Genomic DNA, 26,031 nt, shown 5'->3' with positions numbered 1-26,031 from the left:
AACCTGGAGTAGAGGGCGGGCCCGGGTTCCCCCCATCCCTCCAACTCCCTACTTGATACCGGAGTTGTTGAACTGGACTGTGGTCTCCACCAGAGGGGAAGGTCTCTGGCCTGTTCCCCAATCCACTAGGTGGATCAGCAGAGACTGCAGGGATTGTTGTTCTTCCTTTCCCTGTGCTGGCCAGTGATGAGGCTAACTGAGTGAATGGCAGATTTGAGCCACAAAAGTGGCCAAACTGAGGGCTGCCGTGAACCTCTGAGGCGAGAAAATCTGCCAATAAGCTCACGCCCCACCAAGGCAGAGGAGGAACTTTGTCACACTGGACAGATCTAAGAAGGGGATCGGAGAATAAAAAGTGGCTTCAATTTCACCACTGGTTGACTCCATTAGGAATCAACATGCGTTTTCATTTAATCCACATACCTAAAACACAAAGTCAATATCAGACATTAACTGAAGAGTTTCATTTTAGTTTTAGGCCTAAAATGTAACTCATCACTGCAGCAAATGCAACTGTGCTTTAAGCAAGCTAGTATTTTTGCAAAATAGTTCACCCCCCCCCCACAGTTATTTACATTTTACAGAAACAATCATCAACTTGCATGTCATTCGTAACATGCACACTTTGGGAAGTGAGCATTCATGTGTACCATCAACCTACAGCTGTCATCTTTCCATTCAGGAAGTCACTCAATCCAAACCACATATTTATGTCTAGCTAAGCTCCTTCCAGGCTCTCCTCTTTTCTGTCTTCTCATCTTGACACTGCATTTTCAGAGTCCTCTATCAACTATCTGGGCTCACCTCTTCCAAAAGAAGCCACTCCACTGCTCCTATGTCAGTTTCTATTAACTCTTCCCCTCAAAGTGATGAGCTCCCCAGTTCAGTTTCAGAATTTTCATTTAACATTTAACTTTAACGTACCTGAAAATTGATTTTAGCTTGAAGATTCCTTTGTCCTTCAAGTTATTCAGATACCTATGCTCTTATGACAAAGTAGAGCTGTCAGAATGTTTTTGTGCCACCTTTCAATATGATTTTATGAGCAAAGTAAGTTTCTAATCTACCTTCCCTATATTGTTCATTAAATTTGTATGATATAATATAGTTGAAGATAGATAACACTTGTGTACTCCTCCTGTTAGTGCAAGACTGGCTATGTCTGTGTACCCCCGCCGCTCATCCACCTCTCTAAGGCTTCTTCCAAAGAAAACGTGAAGATGACACTTTTCATTCTCATTTGTCTTTAAGGTGTAATAACCAACATAGGGCACAATACTGCAGCTGACGGCATATTATTCTACAAACAGATCATAAACAAGACCTTGCTGGCAGAACAGCAGCAACTCTGTGCAAAAGAAGTCAGCTCACTAACAAGCAAAGGTAGAGTTCCAAAAAAATTCATGATATGAAGAACAGATGGTGGCTGGATAAATCGAATGAGCTTCAACTTCTCGCTGAAACCCTTGATATACATGACTTCTTTAATGCTGTTAAAACCATTTATGGCCCATGCAGTTGAGGCCAACCCCCTTGAGATCTAAAGATGGAGGGGAGTTGATCAAAAAAATGGAAGCCATCAACGCACACTGGAACAACACTTCAAAGATCTCCTCAACCAGGATTCTGCTGTTGACGACAGCATCTTTACCTTCATCCCACAACACCCGATCAGAGATGAATTTGGAATACCTCCAACCCTGGAAGAAGTGTGCAGAGCTATTAAGCAGCTGAAGAACAAGGCATCTGCCGTTGATGGAATCGCTATAGAAATTTACAAGCAAGGGGAGAGGAACTCACCTCACAGCTACACAATTTTGCTTTGAAATCTGGAACCATGAAAAAATCCCGTTTGAATTTAGAGATGCTATGATTGTGACGATTTTCAAGGCTGTTCCTTCAAAAGGAGATAAATCTGACTGTGGAAATTATAGATGAATTTCTCTGTTAGCAACTGCAGGAAAGACTCGCAAGACTTCTCCTGAACCATCCCCATTCTGTCTTGCAGAAAACAGTGTGGGTTTAGACCATCATGAGGCACTACTGACATGATCCTCACTGCTCGCCAGCTGCAGGAAAAATATAGAGAACACAGACCACTATCCTGGGCGTTCATTGACCTGACAAAAGCCTTTGACTCCATTAACAGAGAAGTGTTGTGGAAAATCCTTCTGAAGTATGGATGTTCACTGAAATTTGTCACCATTCTTTAGCTCCTTCATGACGACATGCAAACGGTCATCCTCTGTAATGCATCTACTACAGCTTCCTTTTAAGGTTAAGACAGATGTTAAATAGGGCTGTGTCACTGCCCCAACGTTCTTCTCCATCTTCCTTGCTGCGACGCTTTATTTGATCACTGATAAGATACTGGTAGGAGTGCAGCTAATCTACTGAATGGATGGCAAGCTGTTGAACTTTGGCTGCTTCCAATCCAGAAGCAAAACATCATCCACTTCAGTCATCGAGCTTCAGTATGCTGATGATGCCATAGTGTGTGCTCACTCGGAATCAGATCTTCAAGCGATCAACATCTTTGCTGAAGCATATCAGAAAATGGGACTTGCACTTAACATCCAGAAGACAAAGGTCCTCCACCAGCAAGCTCCTGGTGCACAATTCCGAGCACCAGCAATATGGATCCACAATAACACTCTAGGGAATGTTGCATGCTTCCCATATCTTGGAAGCCACCTCTCACGGACATTGATGAAGAAATCCAGTACCATCTCAAATGGGCAAGCCAAGCTCTTGGTCATCTGAGAAAGAGGGTGTTTGAAGACTGCGACATCAGAACCAAAACCAAACTCATGGTCTTTAAAAGGGTTGTGATCCCCACCCTACAGTATGGGGCTGAAAAGTGGACAACATACAAGAGACCTCTTAAGGCTCTGGAGAAGTATCAATGCTGTATACATAACATTCTGCAATCAAAGGGGTGACAGACACACTAACATCAGCATCCTCTCGCAAGCTAATATTACGAGTATTGAGGCCATTATTATTTATCATCAATTTCACTGTGCAAGTCATATTGTCCGGATGCCCGATTCCAGACTGCCAAAACAAGTAGTCTCCTCACAATTCAGCCCAGGCAGAGAAACCTCATAGGAGGGCAGAAAAAATGTTACAGGGATGTCCTCAAGGCTTATAGGAGGAAATTCAACATTAAACATCAACTTGTGGGAATATATAACCCAGGACCGACAACAATGGAGGAACTGCTTGAGACAGGGAACTCAGCACTTTGAAAATCATATGTGACTACATGTAACGGAAGAACAGAAGTGATAGTGAGCTTGGTATGGCCCGAACTAATATCCCAAGGTCACCCGCCCTACTTGGAAACACACGCCTGCAATGTGGCAGAGTCTGCAGCTCCAGAATAGGTCTTATCAGTCATCAACGGACCCACAGATCATTTGAAATGGACAATCCATGAAAGACAATCATCCTCAACTTCAAGGGATTCCCAATGATATACATACACACACACACACCCCTATCTTTTTCCAGGCACCCAGGCATCATATTTAATACATTTATTGCAGACGCTACACACTGGACAGATTTTTTTCAGTTGACTACCTTAGCCTCAGTTACTCCTTGATCATTTTCCCCTTCAAAAGATCCTACTGCTTTTAGACTCAAGGGACAAGAAAAGTTCAAACTACTTTTAGCAAAATTTGTTACTTTATATCCATCATCTGAAACTACTCAAGGCATCATAGTTTTTAACTGGCCAAAACACAGTGTTTGCAAGCTTCAACTCACAACCAATCTCCTCCTTGAATGAGAAGTTTCTTATCCCTGCTAATTTTTGGTTAGCAGCTTCTCCTTCATCACAAATGAGTAATACATCTCCTCTGTAGAATTCAGAGGCAATCCAACTGGTACTCAAAGCTCCAGTTGCCAGAAGCTGGGAATGAGCGACAGGGGATGGATCACTTGATGATTACCTGTTCTGTTCATTCCCTCTTGGGGACCTGGCACTGATCACTGTCAGAAGACAGGATACTGGGCTAGATGGACCCTTGGTCTGACCCAGTAGGGCCACTCTTATGTTCTCATGATCTAAGCCCTGCTGTTCAACTCAGGGCACTAGAAGGATTTTTTAAAACCTGCAGAAGCCCTCCAGCAACCTATTAGCATTCAGATAACTTGAAATTACATTAACTAACCTAAACATATAATTGCCTTCAAGTCTCTCTTTAGAGAAAAAAATTATTTTGTATTCCAGTCATTTACGAGACTACCATAGTGGGCTGAATGACAAGAGACTCTGCTAAGAGAAAGAAATTTGCAGGTAAGAAATTTCTCATTCTGCTGCACAGCTTCTCTTCTCATTCATCACAAGTGTGTAGTAGTGAGCCGTGATTCACAGATATAGGGATAAAGGAAAAAGCAGACTTTGTTATTATGGTAGAATTATCAACAGAAATAAAAGTTGCCCCTAAAAAGCAAATCCTTGTAATTTAAGAAAGTATTTGAGATCCAATACAGTCATACCTTTTCCTACCAAAGGATGCTTGTATAGAGGAACAGAAGCCTAAATTGCAAGACTTCCTCTGATGAGCCTCAGACTTGTCTCCCACACTGTCAGGTATCTTGAAAACCTCCATGAGTATCCCAGATACTTAGCATGTAAATTGGTGCAAGACTTTAACATCTTGCCTGGTGCAACTTTGAGGCCTTAAGGCCTGGCATTTTGGTTGGAATGAGATGAACAAGGAACAATTGGTGTGGTCACTTCATATGCTTGAGATTTTTATTGCTCTAAGAATGCCCATTTATACCACCCTCTTCTAAAGGCGTGCTAAGGATTGAAACAAAATGGGATAACTATTTTCCAGGAATTATGGAAAGAAGAACTTACCTTGGGCATAAAGGTTTCTCAAGCTCTAAGAATAGCAAGGGCAGCTCCCCACTTTGTTATGGTGCTTAGTTGTAGGACCCATTGCTGTACAACAAAGAGCACTGTACAAAGATACAGGCTGTTAATTGTGGGTAGTCCAGGTTAATTGTAGGTGGTCCAGGTCCTAATGAAATGGGTTCCCTGCTATAAAAAGTCTAATCTTTCCTGGAGGTGTCACAGAAATGCCTTCTGGAGCAGTGGAGAACTAGGAGGAAGACCTGAATTCTTTTCTATATCCTTTGTATGAACTGTCCTGAAACACATTACATCTTTCTCTGCCTGAGGCATAATATCCATCGCCACAGAGAAGCTTTGACCTCTGGTTACTCCCAGGTTTGGGAGGAATAGGTACTTGTGCTTCAACTTGGAAGCCAGCCTCTAACAGGAGGTAGGAGGAAACTTGCCCAAAGGGAATGTTATGCATAACTGCTCATTACATGGTTTCTTGCACCTTTACTGGCCACTGTCAGACAGGATACTAGACTATGAACCACTGGTCTGACCCCACATGGACATGTCTATGTTTTCTTTTTCCAAATATGCAACTGATAGAGCTATCAAAGTAAGCTGAAGAGATAAGTACTTGGGGAATTCACCCTCTAGGTATGCGCTCCTCCCTTCAGGATTGTTTCCATAGTAAGTACACATGATTGGCCGAGAGTGAAAACTGGACTGGCTTTCAGCACATTTGTACTTGCCTGCCCACAAAGACCCATTTGGATGTGATCCACGAAAGACACTTAATTTTGCATTGCCTCTGGAGGAATTTTTGCAAGCACATTGAGAAATCCCTTTCAGGTGGTAATACTGTTGCATATCACCAGCTATTTACTGGGGATAACTGAGGATTTTGTTGGGGGATGGAGAAGATATCTAAAATTTCCTTGACAGCTTAAGTTTTCTCCCCTCTGCTAGGAGAATATAGTCTCTTCCTAAATATCCTAGGTGCTGGTAGCAAGCAACAGTTTTCTATGCTGGCTTTTACAGTGATGAATGAGGCCTCTATAAATTCTCAGCTACTAATTTCTTTAATGTTTCTCCATTGAGAAACATGTGCTACCATAACACTAAGAAAGTTTAGTTTGGTATTATTTCTTGAGTTACATGGAAGTCAGTAGCCCCTGGCACAGAGTGCCTCATTCATGGATTTACATATCAGACTTCAGTCACATCTCAACTTACTTGTGATGCCTACTTTATTTGATCATGTCTCTTGCCCTTTTGGTTAGCAGCTTGCCCCCATATCTATGAACCTTAATTTAAAACAGCATACAACAAACACTAATACACTTAATTTGGCGCATATGGTTCTCAGAACTCACCTTGACTGTCCTATCGGTTTGTACTGGTGTGTTGTGTTCTTGTTCCTAAAACCCTTAAACTGAAGTTTAAGTGTCTCCTGCTGACAGAGAAGAAACAGGATACTGCTGGATATCAGAAAAATAACTTTAATTGACTTACCTTTTTCATATGTAGGCATGTTCTCCTGAAGGAGTCTGCTAAGCTGGAACCCATTTAAATGCAAGAACCTTAGTTGTTCTCTCATTGTTTTCCCTTCTATAACAGAAAGTATAATATTCCCAACACTATTTCTTGAAATTGGAAGGCCAAGACCTATTGCCAACGTAGCAGCTAAATCCGTCTGTTGCACAAGTTCTGGCTGTTTTAAAGGGCCTAGAATAAGGAGGAGAATATTTACATTACAAAATTATTCCAATTTGGAAGGTGGAGCTGCAAGCTTGGGTAGTCTGCAAATTTGTTCACGTGTACTAGAGCAGATATGTTCCCAAACCAGGGTCTGTTTAAAAAAAAAAAAAAAAAAAAAAAAAAAAACACCACGGGTTGATCACAGTCTAGCTCCTCTTCCTTTCCAGCTGCTGCAACACAACAGAGGACAGCAAAAGCGTTATTAAATTCTTATGTAACATTACTCTTCCACATTAGTAATTACTGTAGTTTTAACAAGCATGTATGTAATTATGAATACAACAGGGTAGTCCATGAAAACATCTTTGAACTAAGTTGTGGTCCACATTATGAAAGTGTATGACAATCCCTGTACTATATAATGACAGGTTTCAGAGCAGCAGCCGTGTTAGTCTGTATCCGCAAAAAGAAAAGGAGGACTTGTGGCACCTTAGAGACTAAGGAATTTATTTGAGCATAAGCTTTCGTGAGTTACAGCTCACTTCATTGGATGCATCCTGACACGCTCAGTGTCCCCAACACACTGTTGCCATAATATGTACCTAAAGGGTGCCATGTAAGGTATCATATGTAAACCAGTGAAACACCAGTCCTGGAAATCATTGTGGGTTGCATACAAAGACTTATGGGCATGCACTGGAAACAGGTTCTTAAAACATGTTTGGAAAGCAGTGCATAAACCCAGCCCGCCCTAGATAGAGAAACTTTGACCAGAGGGTTTACAGGCAGAGAACAATGAAAGGAAAATTACATAGAAGATAAACAAAGTAATCAAACCCAGAAGAGGAGCAAATTATTATGAGGATGTGAACTCCTTAGTTAGCACACTTGGGACCCCAGAGTCTGAACCCCGCTTCCCAGCAAGTAGGGTGACCCAGACAGCAAGTGTGAAAAAATTGGGACAGGGGTTGGAGGGTAATAGGAGCCTATATAAGAAAAAGACCCAAAAATCGGGACATCTGGTCACCCTACCAGCAGGTCACCCTGACTCTTAAGGCAAAGACAATGGACTTTGGAAAATACAAGGGAGCAAAAAGCCATTGGAGTTGTCTGTGACTTAGGAGACATAGGGAACAGAACCCTCTGAGCATATGAACATGCTATTCTCTTGGCCTTAAAGGCAGGAGCTGCTGGAAACTTGATCTAAGTGAGAAACCTGCTTATGTAAAGATTGTAACTTGCTAAAATTAAGTTTTAGTGACTGAAAACATGTTTTGTTTGTAATCATAACTGTCTTTTATTCTTGCTTAGAATCACTTAAATCTCTGGTCATGTCTACACTAGGAAGTTTACAGCAGCACAGCTGTACCAATACAGTTGTGCCACTGTAAGATCACTCATGTAGCTGCACTATGCCAAGAGGACAGAGCTCTCCGGTCGACATAATACCACCACCTAAATGAGAGGTGGTAGCTATGTAGGCAGGAGAGCGTCTCCAACCAACATAATGCTGTTCATACGAGCACTTATGCTGGCAAAACTTATGTCACTCGCGTGGTGCTATTCTCACACCCCTGAGTGACATAGGTTTTGCTGACATAAGTGGAAGTGTAGACACGGCCTCCGTTCCTCATTAATAAACTTTTTCTTAGCTTTACTACAAACCATCTCAGTGCTGTTATATTGAACTAAGTGAGAGTCTTCAGCAAACCTAACAGACTTATGTGTCTGGAGGCAGGAAACAATTTCTGTGAGTGTCCAGCAAGAGAGAATGGACACTGCAGGGAGACATCTCTGGGGAACTCATGTTCACAGATTGATACCTGTAAGGCAAGATTTAAACTGGCAGAGCCTTGAGGAGTTTGCTGGCAAGGCAGACAGGCTGCTGGTCAGGGGCCCGATGCATAGTTTAGCAGCAACAAAGCTCTCATTTGCCGAGACAGAGGGATAACAGTGGCTTACAGTTCTGGGAGTCCTAAACAGAATGTCACAGATGGTTCCTATTTATTCTCATGCTCATTCAAAATGCCACCTACAATCCTTAAGTCTTCTTTGCATGTAATCCTTGCATGCTAGTCTCAGCAACTTACAGAATGTCATTAAAGACAAGAAGTTACCCACTGGTAAACTTGATTGATAACAACTGGTTGATATGTAGATTATATCAGACTTATTTAGTAGCAATAGGGATTTGTATCTCCTTAATAGGTTACACAAGTAATTCTTGATCAGCACACTAATTCAAATATAACTGCCAGTAGGATTACCCAATTTGCATAAACAAAATCTACCAAATTAAACACAGCCTGAATTATTTTCCCATTTGCAAGAGTAAGACCATTTAGATAGAGTGACTAAAATTCCAACTAGAAATAGAACAGATAGCAAGGGAAAGCTACATATGAGTTGCAAGGCTCACTATTAGTTACACAAATATCAAGGGACAAAATGCCATAATTTCACAAGACTCTTCAAGGTGTCATGCAGTTGACATTGATAAAATTCAACTGGGAGCAACAATCAGCTCTTGATTCGGTTATTTCAATATCTGAAAGCAACCCAACTGCCCTTGCTTGACAGCGTTGAGTGCATCAGCTGGACACCAGCTCTGCAGATGAATGATATTTGGAAGTGCCTCAGCTGTGCTGAAGTAACCTCCAGCAAGAGGACTAAGCCAAGTATCTGACGGCAAGATTTAAAAGCAAGAAAAAGTCAGATGTCCTAGCAAATAGGTTGGGGGAGGCCAGGGAGCAGGGGACAGAGTGATATGGAAGGGCAAATTTATCTCACTGTAACTTAATTTAATTGATTATTTGGACAAAGTGTTTGAATGTAATTAAAAGTTATGCAAACCATAGAATAAATACCTTTATAAACACAAACAAGCCACTGTGATATTCCCTCCCTTTTCCTCTTATTATGGACAAATGCACTTTTCACAATGGAATGTGGTGTCAATCAGAAAAATCTTTAGTGCTGTACAATTAGAAACTTGACCAATAGAAGGACTACTCTCCTGCTCAGCATTCTGCATTCAGGGATTGGAGACAGGCATCCACATTGTCAATATTTCAACCTCTTGCCCCTCCACAGCAAGAGCTCCACTTCTCTCCCTAACACCACCATTCCAGTCTTTAGTCCTCCCACTCAGCACCGGAAATTGACATTTACTCCCCCATCACTGATCTGGGGCACAAGGGAAGGACAGAAAGAAGTTCTTCTCAGAGAAAGGCAAGGCTAGGCAGAACTCACTTCAAGCATTAATTCAGTTCCAATCTTGCCTCCTAGTGGCCAATAATCAGACTACCTCTTCCGAAAAGACCCCTTTAATAGACTCCTGAATCCTTTAGGAAGTTAGCCAGTCCTAAAGTGATGGCCACATGGAAAACAGATAGTTTAAGAGGCCAAAACACAGAGGTCATGTTTTAGCAGGACATCAGTGCACACAAAGGATAGTAAAAACACATGGCCAACGTGTTACAGTTTATTTCTCTACTAATGCAAAACATTGTTAAAAAACTGTCTGTAAAGAGGAAGTGTCTTATGTAACTTAACAATCTACACCAGGGGTCGGCAACCTTTCAGAAGTGGTGTGCTGAGTCTTCATTTATTATCTCTAATTTAAGGTTTTGCATGCCAGTAATACATTTTAACCTTTTTAGAAGGTCTCTTTCTATAAGTCTATAATATATAACTAAACTATTGTTGTATGTAAAGTAAATAAGATTTTAAAAATGTTTAAGAAACTTCATTTAAAATTAAATTAAAATGCAGAGCCCCCCCCCCGGACCAGTGGCCAGGACCCAGGCAGTGAGAGTGCCACTGAAAAATCAGCTCGTGTGCCGCCTCTGGCTCGTGTTAGCTACCCCTGATCTACACCAATGTATAACAGCACTTTGAACCTGAAAGTTTAGAGCCACTATGAACTAAACTAGAGATGAAAGCATATTCTAAAAGACTGTTTAAAAATCTCCTACAATTGTACAGTTCTGAACAGGTTTTTTTAATATGATAAGAACTGAAATTCTTCAATCCTTACTGTGACAAACTGGGGATTCTGTCTGTACCACTTCTGAATTGTGGATATTTTATGAAATTGTATCATGAAGTTACCCTGTCATGGAAAGCCTACATGTATGTGGATCCACCATGAATTAGCATGATTGCGTCATGTCTCCACCAGGCCAGAGATAATGGTGAGTGATCTGCACTCAGCAATTGTCTATTCAGAGTAAAGCATCTTGGGACAATGGGTTTGTTCTAGATGGAAGATACTTCTTCCCCTTGTCGAAAAGAAAGGGGGTTGAGAGCTGTGGAAAATTACATAAAGGCACAACAAAAGAAGCAGGCGACCCCAGCAGGAGTCTATAAAGGGACTCTGAGGGGGAACTGGGGCTGGGGAAACTGAGCACCCAGCCAGCAGCTGCCATTTTCCAGTCGCCCAGCTCTGAAGGCAGCGCTGCCACCAGCAGCATTGTGGAAGTAAGGGTGGCAAACCAGTAAACACGCACGCTGCTATTAGGGAACACCAGGAATTGCAGTTCTACCAGAATCAATGTTGGAAAAAGGATGAGCAAGAAGAAATCACGGACACTTGTTCACATTTCAAAAATCTGCCTGGACAGAGATCAGTGGACCAAAAGAAGAGGTAGGTCTTGTTGGGAAAACCCCGACATATGCTGACCCTACTCACAGCAGTCCTAGTGGGTGGCCAGGAAGGGCCACTCGCTAGGATCTGTGACACTTACCATTTCTCTTTTCAAAAGCAGAGCTGATAAATAGCAGAGGTGTGTGAACTTCTTCCTCTGAGGAACCTCCATGACTGCCTGTTTCGGACATCCCATGATCACCACACACAATAAGTAAGTTGGGCAAAGACGACTCTCTTTCCTGCAACTCTCAGAAAAAAAGGCTTCAGTAACATCAGACATGCACAAGCTTCAGAAGAATATTATTTTTCCATTTTAATAAAAATATTTCCTCTAATAATTTGTTTTTAAAATGGCTCTGCTTCCAGAGCAGATTAGTAGAGATGCACTCAGCAACTGCTGACTGCAGTACAGCTACACTGCCAGGATACTGGATTTTGACATTACTTCCACTCCTCTCCTTAATTTTGAAGTTTTAAGGCAAGCAGATCTTTCAGTACCTAGCAAGGATAGCAGAGTTAAAAAAAAAAAAAAAAAACACAACTCGGGATCTAAATAGAGTCAAAGGAGAGACAGACTGAACTAGCAGAACAAGTAACCCTCAATATTAATCCTGTATCGTATATTAGGACAAAAACCTAAAATCAAGATGAAGTCTAATGAACTTTTAGAAGGTATTTATATTCCAATATCCTCTTTCCATTCACTCATGACTCAGATGTATTCAGGGGAGATATCTGATATGGTTTATCTCACGCCAAAAGTTTATTTTTGTTGTGGGAGGGGAGAACCAGAGGGAGTTTAAGTGAAACCCATCCAATGAGTTGAGTTGTTAAATTAAAATAAAAACTGCAGAAAAGTTATATTTTCCTTAATGTAAAAATCAGTCATGGTATATTTGTAGTCTCCAATGATAAACGCAATACTTGCTCTGTTTGAGTAAGTAGTTTTATATATTTTTAAATGTCCTAAAGCTTTTAGGGTTATATTTGCATATTAACAACTCTATTGATTATCTATTAATGAATTATGCCAAGCCATTCCAACACCATATGGAAGGTTGCATTCTATCTTGCACTGAAAACAGGGGTTCAACCTCTGATGAAAACGTGGGGCAGATACTTTCATACCAAAAACTAAACCAAGCTTAAGTTTTGATAAACTTTAGAAAAAAATCAATTTGCCTGAATTCTAACCAATTAAAAATTAATCTTAAGAAGTCTGTTTTGAGTCTCAGGATTTTGGGGGTCCTTCTAGCTTAAACTACAAACATGAAACTGCCAAGCTGCACATAAGTAGTTTGGGAGTCTTTCTAGGGTTATACTATTATTTACAAAAAACTTATAACTGAATCCTTAAGTGTTAACATAAAACTTGATTTACAACATCCACTTCTATTTGACGCTGTATGCAGAAATCTTTATAACAATTAAAGAGAGTGTAACACTACTTTATTTTATGCTCTCTGTAACTTTTCTTGCATCCAAAGTTGAAGGCTAAAACAGTGCGCACAAACTGCATGTTACCAGTTCAGGGGCATTTGTGAGCATTAAAAACTTTTAACACAGAAATAACTGCTGCATTGAGAAGCTATGTTCTTCATGAAACCATACTTCAGGTTCAGCAACTTCATTCCTGAATAAACTCACAGTTTCATGGAAATAATGATCTTCCTGAAAAGAACAGCTACCATGCTGAAGATTCTGGATTTCATTAAACTGGTCAGCCAAATCAAGTGTGAGCTCGAGCCAAATGAATGGTTTCAAAAGAGAAAAGGATCCGAGACAAAACAAATACTACAGTGGTTCTCAACTCTGGCCCATCACTCATGCAGGGAAAGCCCCTGGCACGCCAGGCTGGTTTGTTTATCTGCCGCGCCCGCAGGTTCGGCCGATGTTGGCTCTCACTGGCTGCGGTTCGCCACTCCAGGCCAATGGGGGCTGCAGAAAGTGGCACAGGACAAGGAATGTGCTGGCCGCCCTTCCCACAGCCCCCATTGGCCTGGAGCGGCAAACCGCGGCCAGTGGGAGCCGCGATCAGCCGAACCTGCGGACGCGGCAGGTAAACAAACCGGCTTGGCGTGCCAGGGGCTTTCCCTGAACAAGCGGTGGACCAGAGTTCAGAACCACTGAAATACTAGGATCTTTCAGAGTAACCAGCTAGCTCAGGAGTCAGTCCTATTCTTCATGAACAGAGACGCTAATATGGGGGAGAGCCTTTCTGAAACTATTAGCCTTATAGTCAACCAAAAACACCCCACACCTAAGTAGAACACACAACTTTTGTTTTCAGAAAAAATTCAGCTGCACTTTTGAACATTAGGATTGCAGTATAATATTGGCTTTTGCCACGTGCTTCCAGCTGTGCCCTCTGCCTAAAACTGGGGCCTTACAGGGTGGAGGGGAATTGTTTTTCTAGTCCATGAGCATTTGTGCTGTGCTATAGAAGAAAATCTTCAAAGCAGCAGCTACTTTCATGATGAAGGGATTCTTTGTGAAAGTGCCCCTTTTATTTTAGTGCAGCTCCTGAGCCAACTATATAACTTTGATGGACGCTTCCACAAAAATCCTGGGCTTCTTGAAAGTAGACTCTGTTTTGGCTAGAGATCCTCTCAATCTTAAGACTGGAAATACATAAACTGTCAGTTCAAATTTCATTACACATATCAACAAAAGCATAAGAGCAAGGAAATGAAGTCAAGTCATTCAACCGTATATACTCTCGGTTCCTCCACCTAGAAACAAACTTCACCACAGAGAATACACCACTATAACTCTGCCCCAGTAAGGGTAACAGTTTTCCAGCACCCACGTTCCCCTCCCACGCCATATATTAAGGAGTGTGATTCCACAGAACTGTGCAGAAAGGACAGAGGTGATGAAGGCAGAGCTATTTGTGGTGGTGCTGGTGTTGAAGTGCTGGGAAACTGGCATTCCCGCTGGGACAGAGTTCAGGTTGCAGTAGGTCTACAGTAACGTACCACTGCGGGAATTCTGCGCCACTACACAAGCGCAGAATTAATGTTCCCCACAGATTTCCCCCTCCCCCTGCAGAATAATTGATTCTGACAGGCAGGCAAAGGGAAGCTGCAGGAGGGATCATGCTGTAGTTACACCTTTTGCCTACCAGGGGCTGATGTGACACCAGAAGAGAGGGCAGCTGGCTCACAGGCCAGAGCAGCCGTGGAGAGGGAGGATGCCTTCCTCACAGCGCCCTGCCTGTGGAGGCAGGTGAGGAGGCACAGCATATGGGGTGGATGGACAGAGTAGGGCAGACGAGGCTGCTGGGGGAAGTGGGAGGGTGTCACACAGATGGGCTAGTGGGGAGGACAGACTGGGGCAGGAGCACAGGAGCTAGTGAGGGGCTAACACTGAGCCAGGGCTGAATGGGTGTGAGGATGCAGGACCACAAGGGGACGGGGCAGCTATGCCTGGCTGAATGGGGAGTAGAGATGCAGGGACACCTGGGGACAAGGGCAGATGTGCCTGACTGAATGGGAGGGGCTAGGAGTCAGCCAGGGTCTGCATGGAGGCGGCTCCACAACTCTAGAACAATCCCTTCCCTCCCTCCAAAAAACCCCAAACTGTTCCATACTTCTCCCATCCACACCCAACAACCCTCCAAGTTCACTCCCAGGCTCCTTCCCAGCAATTACTTTCCTCTCCCTCAGCTCCTCCTTTACACCTGACTCCCCCAAGCCTTTGCACTGCTTCCGAAGGGTGCAGGAAACACGTTTTTGTATTGGTTTCAGAGTAACAGCCGTGTTAGTCTGTATTCGCAAAAAGAAAAGGAGTACTTGTGGCACCTTAGAGACTAACCAATTTATTTGAGCATGAGCTTTCGTGAGCTACAGCTCACTTCATCGGATGCATACCGTGTCTTCTGCAGTTTCCACGGTATGCATCCGATGAAGTGAGCTGTAGCTCACGAAAACTCATGCTCAAATAAATTGGTTAGTCTAAGGTGCCACAAGTACTCCTTTTCGTTTTTGTATTGTAGATTAAATGAATTATTACTCAAAATTCTCTATTAAGATGCCTAATAAGGAATCTATTTGTCAAAAAACATTTCCTGAATCTTTTTTGTTGTCTATATTGTGTGACAAAGCTCTGTCCTTGCCTCCGTGGGTCCTGCATTTCCTGGCGGATTTCGCTAACCTCAGAGGCTCCCTGTGACCCTCCACGTAACCCTTTTCTCTCTCTAGAGACAAGGGTCACAGCCTACTAAGCCATTTTCATCATAAGCCAACAAGGGAGGTGACGAGAAGTTATCCTTCCTTGCACAGTCTCTGTTGTCTCCCAGTCTCAGTCATTAATCAGGGGGCAAATGTGTGGGGGGGGGGGGAGCCCGGAACCACCCTCTACTCCGAGCGCCAGCCCAGGGACCCTAATAGTATCAGCTATAGTAGCTGACCTTTTAGAATCATGACATGTACAATACCCTCGGCTACTTCCCCCACAGCAGCCCTCACTTCCTCAAGCTCCACTTCACCCTTACCTCAGGGCCTCCTTCCTTGTGCCAGATATGGTGTGTACTACTCAGCCTCTCCAACAGCGCGACTTCCTCCCACAGCTCCTGACATGCACACCCACCTGACTAACTGGGAGGCTTTTAACTAGTTTCAACCAGCCCCTCATTGGCTTCATGTGTCCCAATCAACCTAGCATTCTCCCTGCCTTCTGGAAAGTTCTTAATTGGCCCCAGGTGTCTTAATTAACCTGGAGCAGCTGCCATTTCACTTATCCTGGTACCAGGGATTTGTTTAGCCTGGAGCTAATATATCTATCTCCCACTACTTTTCTATAGCCATCTGGCCTTGCCCCGTCGCAATCGGTTCAGACATACTTGCTGACAGGTATTTTGAAATAAATTACCAAAATGAGTGAAACTAGCATGATTATAGTGTTATTTTGACAAATAAAATATGCAGAATTTTTAACTTTTTGGCACAGAATAACCCCAAGAGTACTAGCACATGATGGTTCTAGTAGCAAAGTAGCAGCTTTCAGTGGAGTACTGTTAGATGCTTTAACTTCATTTCCTCATTTCTGTAGCTTTGTGTTAGTCATAGCTGAACTTTAACTGAGTGTTCTTGTGTGTTAACATTGATCTGAAACATACGCACAATTGCTAGCATAGCAGAATGGAAATACATGGCACCCAAATTAAAGTTATTTAGGTTAATACTCCTTATCACATTAGATTGATTGTGCTTGTATAGTATTGTAATAGCTTGAACATTTTAAAATAGGACCTGATCCTGCAGAGTTTTGACAGTCTTTTCCTTCTGTGACTTTGATAGCAGCTCTTGGGTACTCACCACCACTTTTGAAAAGTGGGTTATATTTAGGCTCCTAAATATGCCTTTAGGCACCTGCTTTTCAAAGTCTTGGCCAGTATACTCAAGAACATCTGTTAATAAAAGTTGTGAAAGTAAAATCTTTAAGAACAGGGACTAGAAGTAAGTGTTTCACCTTTGAGAGGAGTGAAGTGTGAATCTTCTTGAGGATATTATCCATTTCATAAAGCTTTGGTCCCACCAAAGGGCTGTTTGGTCCAGTCAGATGACCAATATGGTCCAATCCTAGGTAGTGAAGTATTAGTATATCCCAGTCTTCTCTTTTTAAGACACCGTCCAAATGCCTGGTAACGTTCTCATCAACCTTGTATATGAAAGCAAAACATTTTAGAAAAATCACATCTTCCTATTCTACTAGGAGTAAAGGAAAATTAAATTGCTTCATTTGACACCACATGTTCAAGTTCCATAGAAGTTAAGTGAGAACTGCAGGATGATCACCAATTTTGAAAATCATATTTGCCATGTAAATCAGCTTGAAGCCAGGAACCTAACTGTAGGTACCCAGTTTCGCCCCTTTCAGCCCCGGTTCCCCCCCTTTCAGCTGAAGAGACCCCAAAACAGACAAGAATGTATATATAAAGAAACAAAACAAGACAGGGCTGTCAAGCCACTGAGGGGCATTCCTTTTCTTAAAAAAAAGAAATAGTTTAACCTTTTGACTAATTTTCCTCCTGTACTCCCCTGCCTTTCACCTCTATCTCCTTCCCTACTGTTCAGTAGGGAGTACTGTCTCCAATATTAACTCTTTTGTCCTTCTACTGGTTTTCATTGGAGGAGCCCAGCCCCTCCCTTCCCATTCACTCTTGATACAATTTAAAGTTTTTAAACTTTCTACTCAGTTTGACAGCCCATTTGGAGTTTAACATTCATTCTAGGTTCTTCTCATTTTAAAAGAAAAGCTATGTAAACATTCAGTTCAATACTAACTTGTCTATTGAGCGATCAAGACCTTGTAATAATGGAATAATCCACATTGAAAACTTCAGATCATGTCAATGTTTCTAGAGGAGCAATGTGTATCTAATGTAGTTAAGTGGTAAAAAAAAAAAAAAAAGATTTCCACTAACTCCTGTAGGCCTAACAAAAAAAAAGTTAGCTTTTCAAACATGGAATTAGAAAGTACCTATGGCAGCAGCCACCTAATGGTCTTATGGTTTACTGGAAGAAGGAATCACAACTTCCAAATATTAACTGAAATTGTAGAATTTTTTTCAGCACATGGAAACAAGTGACTTCAAAACTTGATTACTTCCCTCCTCCCTCTTTGCTAAAATAATCGCACGAGCCACAAGAGCTATAAAAAAAAATCTCAAGTATGGGATTAAGAATTTGGCAAGGCATATAGCACTAGTACTAACTTTGGTAGTCCTTTAAGACACTAAAATCATGTCAGAAATGAAGTGGCAGAACAGAACACAGTAATTAGACTTACGTGATTTTTAAGGTGCAAAGACACACAACTGGCCAGGAGAGGGCGATATGTGTGGGGAAGGTGGTAGGTGTGTGGCAGGAGACCCTGTTTTCTAGTGTTCAACTGCATTGAATTTCTGTTGTAAGTGATTTGTGATAAATCAAACTTTCAACACTGTTACTGCACTTTTGCCACTAGGCCCAGACTTCCAACCATGAAATCGTTCAATCCCTGCCACTATAATCTGATTATTTAGAACAAGATGGAGAGTTTAGCACAAACAGGATTACGTTAAAAGGCAAACTAATGCAGTATCCTGCTTACATCTGCATGTTACCCTACGTGTGGGCCAACATGCCGCTGCACTGCCCCAAGGGAGCACAAAGAGGCATTTTGTTTAAGAAACACAGCTTCTCCCAGGGCTCCTGCATTGCAATGGAATGGGTGCACAGGGAAGAATAGTTTGCAGCACTCCTTTACATAGGAGCTGAACACTTCCCCCTTCCAGCCAGCTGGCTACCACACCCCTGGCCTTCTGCAACCAATTGTTCAGAGGAGGAAGCCCCAGGGCTTGCTTAAGCACCCAAAACTGAAACATGGGTAGCCTTTCCAGGACTGCCCTTCATCACCACTACACAGCCATCTTAGAGCACATGGCAATCTAGACAAAACTGGATATTTTTGATAGCTACATGATCAGAGATCCTAGCTGTACTAATACAACTTTTATTTTTGGTTTGTATTATGGGAATGGTGAGTGGACTGAAAACATGTACAGCTTTGTTTAAAAATCCACAAAATGATCTAGTCTCCCACCACTACAAAGTTTTGTGGGTAAATCACATGAATATTAAATAGGAGTTATTCACAGACCTCCTGCACATTAATGGACAAACGAAATGGCACATGCTTAATCTTTTTCAATTAATTAGGCCTGGAATAGCTGTTTTTTAAAATGAGCATGCAGCTATATTAAGGGTTTTCTATTGCTCCCCCATTATTATCGTATCCAAGGACCTTCCACATGAAATTCATGGGAACAGCAAAATCCCTAGTTTCATACTGTGAATACTTTTTTTAAAATAGGGTGTATCAATCCAGTTTTCAATTAGTAGCCAATGTCTTGCATACTCCAAAACATGGCCAATGTTTTTTGAGATGGAAGTATTCACTAAAGGTTTGAAAAATGTGTGTGCTCATACGTAAAAGCTTCTTACCTCAGTATAATCTGACACAAAAAATGATGTTGTTCCATCATATTCCACAAAATGCTTTGGAAACAGTTTAACCCAAGTGTCGTCACCATAAAAGACTATTCTTTTCCCAGCTGTTTTTGCCTGCCATATCAGGTTGTCTTCCAAGAGTGCTGGAGAATTAAGGTTCATGATAACATCAATGAAGCCAGGTATGCTACCAGTCATCAAAGCCTAGATAAAGTAAACAGCAGAAGCTAAGGTAGTATTTGACACTTGTGTGAAAAATAATGAGGTAAATTAACAGTGGCCTGGCGGGGGGGGGGGGGGGGGAGGAGGAGAGAGAATCAGGCTTACAATGTCAAAGCCTAATAAATGAATTAACCCACGAATTGCCATACCAGAGTCCAGTATCCTGTCTCTCACTGTAGTCACTGGAGCTATACTGAAAATGCTGATTCAGGGCAAACCGCAAAGAATAGGGCAGACGATCCCCACAATTGGTGGTTTAATCTATAATTAGGTTTCACCAAGCTAATGACCAAACAGCTTCATGCTTTCCTGGTTACCAAGAAGCCGAAACACAGTTCACTTTAAGCAATCCAGCCTTTGGCTCCCACCCAGACAGCCAAGTCTAATATAGTGAGGGTTAAACTTTATTCACCATATGTAAAGTTCTACCAGCCCCAAGAGACCCAGACACATTACCCATCAGGTCAATGAATATTTCAGAACTTACTGCCAATCCTTATCAACTAAATCTAAGATTTATTAATAACGAAAAGAAAAAAAAAGTTTCTATGGTTAAAGATCATTATACATACAGATACGAGTAAAGTCCTTAGGTCAGTTTCATAGCAGAGATGGTGAGGCTGCTGATCTGTAAAAATCCTTTTGGAATCAGTTTAAAAGGTTATAGTCCAATAGGCAGTCCATATGCAGAGTTTGTTCAAATTCTTCCACAAAAATTGCAGGGTTAATCCAGAGCAGACTAGAGCCCTCAGTTTTACAGGTTTAGACTTTCCCTGTCAAAGTTTAAGCAGATCCAAGACAGCAAGGTTCAGGCCTGAAACTTCCTTTATAGCTTGAAGCTCAGTGGATAAGCCTGTTGGCAGCAAATGATTACAGCAGGCCTTCCTTGATGAAGAATAGGTAATGTACACTGTTGCTCTGAAGCTAATCTTTGTTTCCGAGGCATACACTGGTAACTAGTTGCATTCATTAGCATAAGGCAATTAATCATTCAAACAATTCACAGGTAGTTTTATTATGCAGAATCACAAATTTCAATCAGAAATTAAGGCAATATTACACCACAAGTCTCATCTAAATGAGATAGTTTTTGATCTCCGAATCAACAGAATACAGTAATGCAACATTATAGGCAGGAACAGAAATCTAGCACCCACAAGCTAATTAGACCACATTGTTAAAAGTTTAACAAGATATCGGTAAACACAGACAAATACAAGAAGTATCTACTTTTAATCCTCTAACAATACAGACCTACATACCTAGGACTCTAGTCTATATAACATGGCCCTGTTATCTATCTACAAGCAATGGCCCTGTTTACCATTTCCATACTCTTCTAATATGTCCTCCTAAGGGTTACTTTCAGGTCAACCAGCCTACTGGTTCCTTAACTGCTGGTTCAGCATCACAACAAACTGCCACACCAGAGGCAGTCCTGTACCCTGTCTCTGACATTAGCCAGTGCTAATTGGCTTACATGAAGGTACAAGAAATCCCATAATGGATTGTTTTCCCATACGGGAAAGCCCAGGCAGTAGTTGCGTTTAAGCCCACACGGACACAGCCCATAGTAAAAGCTTCTACACTTACATTATGTAAGGATAAAAAATTTACAATCCATAACAACGTCATTTTAAAAAAATCCTACTAAGCTCTTGGCCTCAATTAGGGACAGGAATATTCACATACTGTGCTCTGAGTAGCAACAAAAAAGATTCCTGATTTAACCGATTTTGTGGAACCTTACCAAATGTTAAGGATGACTCAACTAAAAACAAAAGTTCTCAAAAGAGGGAACAAAATTTAGGAATAAGGGAAGGGTGTATTAATCATGGATGGCAAGAGTTTCTAAAGAACAGCCTAAAAATAAATATTTGAGCGGGCACAGTTGTTTTCAAACATCAGCCCATAGACAGCTGCCAAAAAAAATTTGCAAAGTGAGAAAGTTTCAGCCCAAGGAGGCAGAAGCCTTCTTGTTTTCATGGAAGTAAGTGTTTACAGAGATAAAGTATTGTTTATGCCTCTGCTGGTCTAAAAATATCAGACTGTTAGCCAAAGCAGAGAAAAGTACAGCCCTCACCAAGGACTCCAAGATAGGTACAGAAGACTATTTATGTACTGAATTATTTGATTGCATTTATTTTTCCATTCTGAGAACAGAAATAATGGTGTACAATTAACAATGCATGTTTGGCTAAGAAGCTGCTGTATCTTGCAATGTTGTTTTCTTTATGTTTGCATCTTTTATAAAGCTATAGTTATCTGGGCAGAGGCAGTGGGATTCTTTGATGTTAAGTGTACTCAAACTTTGTATCTGAGATGAAATAATTTAAGACAGCCTCCAGGTTTGTGTACAAATAGCATGAAACAGGAGGGAAAAATTCACGTGATTAAGAGTTTTACTATGAATGAAATTCTAGGATCCTACCATTTTCTTTATATTACATTCTATAATATTGTTGGTTAGTTTTGCAGACTTACTGGTCTGCTGAGCTCAGCAACACCAAACAATTTCTTCTCTGCAAATTTCCATTTTAGAGTAAAAAGTGTAGGCAAAGCAATTTGGTTACCAAAATTCAAATTATCTAACCTAAAAATGAATAATCACTATGCAGTTGAAATTGAACAAGTTTGAGACCCAGCTAGAATATACTGATGCTTAATTCACCCGTACAAGCTTCAGATCCAGATAACAGATGCTGCTATGGTCATCACCAGTCCCAAAAAGAGAGCCACGCAGCCCTGGATTTCTGTTACCTTAACCATCATTGAACAACATCACATTGCTTCTTTGAGAAGAGATATGGTCATATTGTAATCCAAATTGTGTTCGCAACCATGACCGGAGTCCCAGGGGTGCCAACTGATGTCACTCAATTAGGGTGAACTGCAAAGAATGGGGAAGACAATCCCCAAAGCTGGTGGATATTCCAATATTTAGATTTACCAAGCCAGCACAGAACAGCTTCTATAATACCTCACTGGTTACCAAGAAACCAACAACACAGTCCCTTAAAGTAACCCAGCCTTAGGCGTCCACCCAGACACCCAAGTCAAATAGGATAACGATTACTGAAAATCTTATTCATCACATAAAAACGTTCTACCAATCCCAAAGGATCGGACACTTTACCTCCCAGGTTAATGAATATTTCAGATTTTACCCAAACACATGCTGACAGCCAATTCTTATTAACTAAACTAAAATTTATTAAAAAAAAAAGAAAAGAGACTACTGGTTAAAAGATCAATATACATATAGACAGGAGTACAGTTCTTGAGATTAGATTCATAGTGGAGATGGTGAGCTTTGTAGTTGCAAAGTTATTTCAGAAATAGTCCATAGGTTATAGTCCTATGTTCACATTCAGGGTGATTCAAGATTAGAACTGGAGATCTCAATCTTGGTCTTAAGCTTCCCCTGCATGAAGCATCAAGCAGATCTGAGATAAAAAGGATTGGGACCCAAGGCATCTTTATACATTTTCAGGCCTTCTTGTGACAGCTTGGAGTCCTTAGGCGAACAATAGGCACTCATGGGGACTTTGAAGAGGACCCATTTCCTAAGCAACGCCGATAATTATCTACACAGATTAACATAAGGCAATTGCCCGCTTTCCAACAGTCTCAGGTGATTTGCTATACATTTCAAAGAGAGACTAACAGAGCGATATCCTAGATTCACAATTTAAATATTAATATTCCCTTTTGATCTCTGAATCAATAGCTATAGTGACAGACAAAAATGTCTGTTTACATGGCTAACATTTAACAAGAAATAAGCACATACATACAATTAGTATCCCCTCCAGTTCTCTAACAATACAGGTTGCACTTCAAAGTTCTAGCTTATCTAACATGGCGTAGCCTAATTACCATTCACACTCTTTTCTAACATCTCTAATGGTTGTCTCTGGGTCAATTAGCCTGCAAGCTGCTTAAACCCTTTCTGGCTACGCATCACAGCAACAAAGCCACTCACACTGTCTGCAAAGCTTTTATGGAAGCCAAGGTTATCGCACTCTAGAAGCTTCAGCCAGGAACATCACCTCCTTATATAAACATTTGCACAACCTTACTGATGCGAAAGGTCATTCATTCAGAGTTTGTAGCAATGAAGTTACAGACTGCTGGCTTGTAAAGTCTCTGATGACCTTCCCATCTTTTAGAAGTTCTCAGATCATAATCAATATGCTCTTTTCAGTTGTAAATCCACAGTCCAGAGCACAAAACAGACAAGATGGAGATATTTCCAGGGTCTTTCATAGCCTTTGCCATATGGATGGTGTGATGTTACACCCCGTATTCTTATGGAAATATGCTTATTATATGAATATGGCATAACAGATATTTTATGCAAGATGGGTCTTGTAAGGTGTCATTGGAAAAGTTATAATTTACTGAATGTGATTATCCAATTTGTATGTATGTATCATTTCTGCATCTAAAGTTACGAATATTGACTAGGTAACAATTACAATTGGGTGTGTACTTGGGGAACATCCCCTCCCCACAAGACAACAGGCCATCAGCCTTGATGGGCAATTAGGAAGAAACAATAAGACTTTGAAGATACGAATCTCTCTCCTTCCTGAGAGGCGTCCTGGGACATAGCTGTGACACTACTAGGTCAGGTGATCCTATCACCTAGTACTAAACACCATCTTGGACTTCTAGTAATTTTCCACTAAAAGAGGAGGGAGGTCAAAACTGGGAAACAAAAGATTCCCGCCTTATGTAAATCTTATTTAAGGCTGGGGAGTAAGGTAAACAGGACTCTTCTCCATTGCCTTCCTGCCCAAGAAAACAGACTGAGCTGTGGGAAAGGCAAGGGCTGACTTCAGATTGAGACAGAGGAGTCTAGTCTGTAAAGAGAAATACCTGGAACTCTAAGCTACAGAAACTCTGCAACTTCCTAAAACAACATTTAGGAAAAGAAATTACTTCTTGAAACTAGTCTCTAAAATCTTAAGCTTAGTATGCGTGTTTTGTTTTATTTGCTTGGTAATCTGCTTTGTTCTGTTTGCTATCACTTATAATCACTTAATCTGCCTTTTATAGTTAATAAACTTGTATTTGTTTATTATTAAACCCAGTTTGTGCAATTTATAACTCGGGGGTGGGGGTGAGGGTGAGAAGTTGTGCATACCGTCCTCCAGATTGAGAGAAGGGACAAATTTATGAGTTTACATTGTATAGATTTCTCTACAGCGCAAGACTTTATTATTTTAGGTGTACTTTCCAGAGGGGAGCTTCATTTGTGTGCTGGGCCATTTTCAAGCTGAGTCTTCTCATGGAGAACTGCTTGCAGCCTCTGAGATTCTACAGCTGGTGCGTCCCTACCTGAGTGTGTGTGCTGCCAGCAGCCAGAGAGCTTAATTCAGCAACACTAGTGGAGCAGGCAGATTCAGTGAAATCCCAGGACATCAGGTGGCATCCCAGAAAGGGGGACTAACCCATCACAGATGAAAATTTACTGACCCAAACAAAGCTCACAGTTTCAGTTTGTGGGAAACTATTGGCACAAGATGAAGTCCAGGGTCACATGAGCAAGTCACATTCCCTTACATGGCTTGCTGACTCACAGGGGCAGCCATTACCCATATTCTGGCTGGGGCATCCACAGAAAGGCTCACTAGGCAGGATGAGTTTCTTCTATGGCCCATTGTGAGAGTCAATTGCCTTTGAAGGGCCATCAACACAAAGCTGTCTGGCTTCAATGTAGATTTTACCTGGTGGGTGTTACCCCACAAACAAACATCTGGGATGCAGATATATATATAGCCAATATTCATAACTTCAGATACAGTGATACATGGATTTCAGCAGGATAAATCGCCTTTAGCGAATCATAACTTTTCCATTGACACCTTACATCAGGGTGAGCAAACTACGGCCTGAGGGACAGATCTGGCCTGAGAGCCATTTTAAGCCAGCCCACGAGCTCCCACTGGGGAGTGGGGTCTGGGTCTTCCCCCGCTCTGGCGCTCAACCAGGTCACAGGGTCAGGGGCTGCACCACGCGGCTCCCGGAAGCCAGGGCATGGCCCTACTCTGGTTCCTACACGCTCCTGCTCTATATGCTCCAATGGCCATGCTCTAGTGGCCCCCTCCAGCACTCCAATGGGAGTTGCAGGGGCGGTGCCTGCGGACGAGGCAGAGTGCAGAGCAGCCTGGCTGCACCTCCACATAGGAGCCAGAGAAGGGACATCCCGCTGCTTCTGGGAGCCGCTTGAGGTAAGCACCGCTTGGAGCCTGCACCCCTGAGCCTCTCCCCATGCCCCAGACCCCTGCTCCAGCCCTGATCCCCCTCCTGCCCTCCAAATTCCTTGATCCCAGCCCAGAGCACTCTCCTTCACCCCAAACCCCTCATCCCCAGCCCCACCCCAGAGCCTGCACCCCTTCCCACACCCCTACCCCAGCCCTGATCCCCCTCCGAACCCCTCGGTCCCAACCCAGAGGGTCCTCCTACATCCCAAACTCCTCATCCTCAGCCCCACCACGGAGCCTGCACCCCCAACCAGAGCTCTCACCCCCTCCTGCACCCCAACCCCAATTTTGTGAGCATTCATGGCCCGCCATACAATTTCTATTCCTAGA

The 26,031-nt window shown here is 42.0% G+C and overlaps 1 protein-coding gene across 12 annotated transcripts in view; it reads right to left on the bottom strand.

Moving 5' to 3' along the window:
• LOC140911861 (GPI ethanolamine phosphate transferase 2-like) overlaps window positions 1–26,031 on the bottom strand; it is a 168,892-nt gene that overhangs the window by 129,033 nt on the left and 13,828 nt on the right. For 7 of the 12 annotated variants that reach the window (XM_073345856.1, XM_073345867.1, XM_073345858.1 and 4 more), the window contains exons 3-6: window positions 19,202–19,411; window positions 16,686–16,874; window positions 11,311–11,458; window positions 6,377–6,589 (exon numbers count right to left, since the gene is read on the bottom strand). In XM_073345856.1, coding sequence (XP_073201957.1) covers window positions 6,377–6,589; window positions 11,311–11,458; window positions 16,686–16,874; window positions 19,202–19,411 — 760 coding nt within the window. Of the gene's footprint in view, window positions 1–6,237; window positions 6,590–11,310; window positions 11,459–16,685; window positions 16,875–19,201; window positions 19,412–26,031 lie in introns of all 12 variants that reach the window. The other 5 variants (XM_073345857.1, XM_073345859.1, XM_073345869.1 and 2 more) reach the window with 4 other exon arrangements.

This window comes from Lepidochelys kempii, chromosome 5, assembly GCF_965140265.1.
Source record: "Lepidochelys kempii isolate rLepKem1 chromosome 5, rLepKem1.hap2, whole genome shotgun sequence".
Taxonomy (NCBI): Eukaryota; Metazoa; Chordata; order Testudines; family Cheloniidae; genus Lepidochelys; species Lepidochelys kempii.
Note: the sequence above shows the minus strand (reverse complement) of the source record. Positions and strands in the feature narration are given on the sequence as shown.